The following is a 5,900-nucleotide window of genomic DNA, read 5'->3' on the forward strand; positions in this document are numbered from 1 at the left end:
AAGCCAAGTTCTAGAGTGCAAGCATCATGAATGAAATCACACAAGAGAGAACAATTATCTATCCAAATCAAGGCTCACAATCTCACCAAGGGTAGGTGTCACAATCAATCCAACCTCTTACTCATCAAAACCAACTTGACATAACAAGAGAGTTCACAAATATTCAATCCACAAAGTAGCAAGAAAGTGTCCAACAACTCATACAAATCCAACAATTCAATGAAAAAGAGAACCATTTATTTGAAAAGGAAATCCTACTCCTAAACCACTCCCTCACACTTAAATCAAACATTGTCCTCAATGAAAGCACAATCATCACAATCAACCAAATATGACATGTAAGACAAAAGAGTAGAAGAGGGAAGAAGAAACTCCCTAATCATGGTGGATCAATAGTGGGCTCCTCTAGTGTCCACTCCTCCATAGTGACATCCACAAGTGAGGGACTCTCATGAAAATGCTTGAGGTGATGACCATTCACCTTGAAGCTCTTATCGGAGGATTCACTCTTGATTTCTACAACACCATAAGGAAAAACATTAGTGACCAAAAAGGGACCAATCCACTTAGAACGGAGTTTACTAGCCATGAGCTTAAGTCTAGAGTTAAATAGTAGCACTTTATGCCCAACAAGAAACTCCTTCCTAGCTATCAAGCTGTCATGGAATCTCTTGGTCTTTTCTTTGTAGAACTTAGAGTTCTCATAGGCCTCTAAGCGGATTTCATCAAGCTCATTCAGTTGGAGCTTCTTTTCCTCTCCATCTTGGTTAAGAGCTAAGTTACAAGTCTTCACAACCCAATATGCACGATGCTCTATCTCAACTGGTAGGTGACATGCCTTGCCAAAAACAACCCGATAGGGAGACATCCCTATAGGTGCCTTGTAGGTTGTTCTATGCGTCCAAAGCGCATCCTCAAGTCTACGACTCCAATCCTTCCTGTTAGGTTGCACCATCTTCTCTAAGATCCTCTTAATCTCTCTATTTGAAACCTCAGCTTGCTCGTTAGTCTGGGGGTGATAAGGAATAGAAACTTTGTGGACGACCCCATACTTTCGGAGCATAGCTTGCATGGATCTATTGCAAAAGTGGGTACCCTGGTCACTAATAATAGCTCTGGGTATGCCAAACCTGCAAAAAATATGAGATCTAACAAAATCTACAACAACCCGAGCATCATTAGTCCTGGTGGCTTTAGCCTTCACCCACTTGGAAACATAATCAACAGGAAGCAATATATAAGAGAAACCAAAAGAAACAAGAAAAGGGCCCATGAAATCAATACCCTAGACATCAAAAACCTCACAGAACAACATAGGTTGTTGAGGCATCTACTGTCTCCAAGTAATGACACCTCCTGCTTTTTGGCACTGGTCACATGTGCTACAAATCCTCCATGCATCCTTGAAGATGGTGGGCCAGTAAAATCCAGAGTCAAGCACCTTCCTTGCTGTTCTTTGGTAGCCAAGATGGACACCCACTACTGAAGCATGGAAAAAATTGAGGACTGATTGAATCTCATGATCTGGAATGCACCTCCTAATCACCTGATCATTACATAAATTCCACAAAAATGGATCATCCCAAACATAATATTTAGCATCACTTTTAAGTTTATCAATTTGGGATTTAGAGGCTAATGGTGGAAAAAATAGAAGCAACCAGGTAATTAACAATATTAGCAAACCAAGGGGTAGGGTGAGAGACAGAGATATTCAAGAGCTGCTCATTAGGAAAATCATCTCGAATAGGAAAGATGTCAACAACTTGCTCTATCCTGCTTAGATGATCTACCACCAAATTTTGTGTTCCACTCCTATCACGAATCTCCAAATCAAACTCTTGGAGTAGAAGAATCCATCTAATCAACCGTGGCTTGGAGTTTGTCTTCTTTAACAGGTACTTTAAAGTTGCATGGTCAGTATAAACAATAACTCTAGAACCAAGCAAATATGATCTAAACTTATCAAGAGCAAACACAATGGCTAAGAGTTCCTTTTTAGTGGTGGTATAATTAACCTGTGCAGCATCTAGAGTCCTAGAAGCATAATAAATGACCTTGGTAATTTACCAACTTTTTGGGTGAGGATAGCCCCCAATGCATAATTAGACGCGTCACACATCAACTCAAAGGGGACCGTCCAGTTAGGGGCCTGGATGATGGGGGTGATGGTCAAAGCAGCCTTGAGGCAATCAAAAGCCTCCTTACACCTGTCATCAAAATGGAATTCAATATCCTTATGCAGCAAGTTGGATAGTGGGAGGGATTTCTTGCTGAAGTCCTTGATGAAGCACCTGTAGAAACCTGCATGGCCAAGAAAAGATCGCACCTCTCGCACGCAAGAGGGGTAAGGAAACTGTGCAATAATAGATATTTTTGCAGGGTCTAGCTCAATGCCCCGACTAGAGATGATATGCCCTAAAACTATACCTTATCTACCATGAAATGACATTTCTCAAAATTAAGAACAAGGTTAGCCTCAATGCATCTATTTATAACTCTATCCAAACTATCCAAACATGCATCAAAAGAGGATCCATAAACAGTAAAATCATCCATAAACACCTCCATGCAATTTTCAAGCAAATCACTAAAAATACTAAGCATGCACCGCTGGAATGTGCTAGGGGCATTGCATAGGCCAAAAGGCATCCTCCTATAGGCAAAAGTACCAAAAAGGAAGGTGAATGTGGTATTTTCCTGATCCTCAAGAACAATATGAATATGAAAATAACCAGAGAAACCATCAAGAAAATAGTAATGAGATTTACCTGCCAGACGCTCGAGCATCTGATCAATGAAGGGTAGAGGAAAGTGATCCTTCCTTGTCGCTTGATTGAGCCTATGGTAGTCAATACAGACTCTCCAACTGTTTTGCACCCTGATGGGTATGAGCTCATCCTTCTCATTCTTAACAATAGTGAGGCCTGTCTTCTTGGGGACCACCTGGACTGGACTCACCCACTGACTATCTGAAATAAGATAGATGATCCCAGCCTATAGAAGCTTGGTCACCTCCTTTTTTACCACGTCCAAAATCACCGGGTTAAGGTTCCTCTATGGCTGTCTCACTGATTTAGCTCCATCCTCCAATAATATCTTGTGCATGCATGTGGATGGGCTAATGCCAGGAATGTTAGCCAGGGTCCAACCAATTGCTTTCTTGTGCTTCCTGAGCACATGCAACAACCTCTCGTCTTGATTAGCATCAAGAGAGGTGGAAATGATCACATGAAATCTCTCATCATCCTCCAAGTAAGCATACTTGAGGTTCTCTGGAAGAGGCTTCAACTCTGGTGTGGGTGCTAGCTGAACATCAGAAGGAACCAGAGAAGGGAGAAGAAGTTGTTCCGCAGCCTGTACCTCAACCTGTAAGTCAAATTCTTTTGTACTTCCTGCAACATGGTTAGTGCATTCTGACTCCATAAAATCAAGACCAAATGGTACAACACCCAAAGTGTCAAATTCAGATGCCTCATCATAATCAAATTCACATTCAGACTTATATTCAGATTCAAACTCAGACTCAACGCATGAAAGGCAGTTATACAGATAAAATAAAAATGAATGTTTCTTAGCATGAGAAGAATCAAAATCATGAATATGCTCGTTAACTAGATCATCAATCAATTCATCACGAAAAACATAATGAGCTTTAGAAGGAAATTTTATGGCATCCAAAATATTAAAATGAACAACAATATCACCAAATTCCATAGACAAGGTGCCAACATAAACATCAATCTTGGTCCGGGCTATTTTCGAAAATGGTCTACCTAAAATGATTAGGGCAGAACCATGGGAGAATCCCTCCTCCATATCAAGAACATAAAAATCTGCAGGAAAAATAAGTTGACCAACCCGAACCAAGACATCTTCTATAAAACTTGTAGGGTGGGCAACACTCCTATTGGCCAATTGAATGACCACGCCCGTAGGTTGTAAAGGTCCAAGAGACAGAGAATTAAAGATAGACAGAGGCATGACATTAATTGAAGCTCCTAAATCAAGCATGGCATTTTCAAATTTACTGTTACCAATAATGCAAGGTATACAGAATGTACCTGGGTTCTTACATTTTTCAGGAATGTGTGGAACAGCTTTACCTATAAGTGCTAAGACATTTCTACCCATGCTGATTTGCTCATTGCCCTTCAGCTTCCTCTTGTGGGTGCACAACTCCTTCAAGAACTTGGCATATCTAGGAATTTGCTTGATGGCATCAAGCAGAGGTATGTTCACCTTCACCTTCCTGAAGGTGTCCAATATCTCCTTATCCACCTGTTCCATTTTTTTGCTTGGAATTGATTTTGGTGGAAATGGAAGAGGGATAAGAGGCTGATGTAGATCACCACTGTGTGCACTAGAAGGTCCACCTGTATGAAATTTTTTGCCACTACTTGTAGAAGCGACCTCTTTCTCAAGTGTAGGCTCAGGTGCAGGTGTAGGTACAACTATAGGTGCTGGTATGTCAATTTGTTTTCCAGACCTCAAGATGATGACACTCACATTTTTTGGATTCTGCACGGTCTGTAAAGGTAGCTTATCTAAATTTTGAGACTAGGGCTGATTGAGTTGAGTGGCAATCTGACCCATCTAATTTGTCAAACTCTGAATGAAAGCTCTGGTCTCTTGCTGAAACTACATGTTTTGGATGGTCATCTACCTCACCAGCTCCTCCAATGAAGACTCAAAAGAAGTAGAAGGTTGAGCTGGTGGAGGTGTAGATGCAGGAGAAGGTCTCTGTTGAGGAGGTTGGTATGAAGAACTTGATCGACGATTCTGGAAAGGTGCTTGATTTTGTTGTTGCTGAGAGTTTCCCCACCTCAAGTTGGGATGATTCCTCCAACCAGGATTGTATCTATTGGAAGACAGATCATAATTCTGTTGTTGCTGTTATGGAGGTCTATTGTTGTAAATGTTGGAAGCATATGCTTGGGGCGCCTCAGGACCTGCAGAAGAGTCTTGCTAGGAGGGACAAGTTGTGAAACCAAGGTGGTAAGAGCATCAATCTTACTCTCCATCTTCTTATTTTCTGTTGAATCTGAGGCTCCCACATCATGGTCACATCTCACAACAATAGCATCACTGCTCATATTGAATTGCTGGAGTTGGATGCCATTGTAGACCCCTAAAATTGTCCGGGTCGGAAATAAGACTCAAAGACTCTCGAAGACCGAAGGAAAGTCAGCCGGAAGGACTCCTGGAAGAACCTAGGATGATTCTTTGTAGGTCTAGAAGTCTTAGAGTAGCTTAGAATAAGGGTGTGCGAGGATTGGAGCTCAATACACCCTCCTAGAGGTTCAGTACGGCCGTACTGAGCCATTTGAACTACAATACGGCTGTAGTGAAATCAATACGGCCGTACTGTAGTTCAAAAACTCAGTACGGGCCGTATTGACCCCCTAGGCCGTACTGCGCCTCAATCCTATAAATAGGACGTCATTGGCACGTCCTCCCACACTTTTGGAGCATTCCTCCACCCTCTGGCTGAGTATTCTTGGGTTTTTGAGCTATTCTCTGCCCTAGAAATCTCTCCGGGAGCCGATCCGACTAAGTTCTTGAGTTCACAAGCCATTAGCTTGAGACTCGAACAAGTCGAAGGGAAATCTCTTTGATTTCCATAGTAAACATTATTTTTAGGGAAAGAAGCGAGCGAACGTGTAGTGGGAAGGAGCGCCAAAAAGCCTCCTAATTCCTTTTTGAATCTATAAAAGCACGCTTCAAAGGTTTCTTTCCAAATCCTTTCTTTTACCGCTTTCATTTATCGCTTTTTTGATTGTTGCATTGCACGTTTAAAGCTTTCATCATGTAGATAGTTTACTTATAATCGTTCCAATAAATAGGGGTAGTTTAGTAATTTTACGCTATTATTTATGAAATAATCCGTCATAGGGAAC

At 41.5% G+C, this 5,900-nt stretch overlaps 1 protein-coding gene across 1 annotated transcript; it reads right to left on the reverse strand.

Moving 5' to 3' along the window:
* Nucleotides 1–379: 379 nt before the first annotated feature.
* On the reverse strand, nt 380–5,096 carry LOC109788524 (uncharacterized). Its single transcript, XM_083071847.1, has 9 exons — nt 4,953–5,096; nt 4,672–4,893; nt 4,065–4,530; nt 3,073–3,836; nt 2,772–2,964; nt 2,121–2,304; nt 1,662–2,037; nt 1,442–1,546; nt 380–1,285 (listed from the first exon to the last, which is right to left on the reverse strand). The coding sequence occupies exons 1-9, from the start codon at nt 5,094–5,096 to the stop codon at nt 380–382; spliced, it is 3,360 nt and encodes a 1,119-aa protein (XP_082927973.1).
* Between the last annotated feature and the right edge of the window lie 804 nt (nt 5,097–5,900).

This window comes from Cajanus cajan, chromosome 3 (genome assembly GCF_000230855.2).
Source record: "Cajanus cajan strain Asha chromosome 3, NIPB_CcT2T_4, whole genome shotgun sequence".
Classification (NCBI taxonomy): Eukaryota; Viridiplantae; Streptophyta; class Magnoliopsida; order Fabales; family Fabaceae; genus Cajanus; species Cajanus cajan.

Bases quoted from the DNA above. Each gene is read 5' to 3' on its own strand.
- LOC109788524 (XM_083071847.1), bottom strand. From the start codon at position 5,096: ATGAGCAGTGATGCTATTGTTGTGAGATGTGACCATGATGTGGGAGCC. The intron at 2,305-2,771 runs GTAAATCTCATT...TTGGCCATGCAG, and splicing joins GATGCTCGAGCGTCTGGCAG to GTTTCTACAGGTGCTTCATC. The intron at 2,038-2,120 runs GTGTGACGCGTC...TTATGCTTCTAG, and splicing joins ACGGTCCCCTTTGAGTTGAT to GACTCTAGATGCTGCACAGG.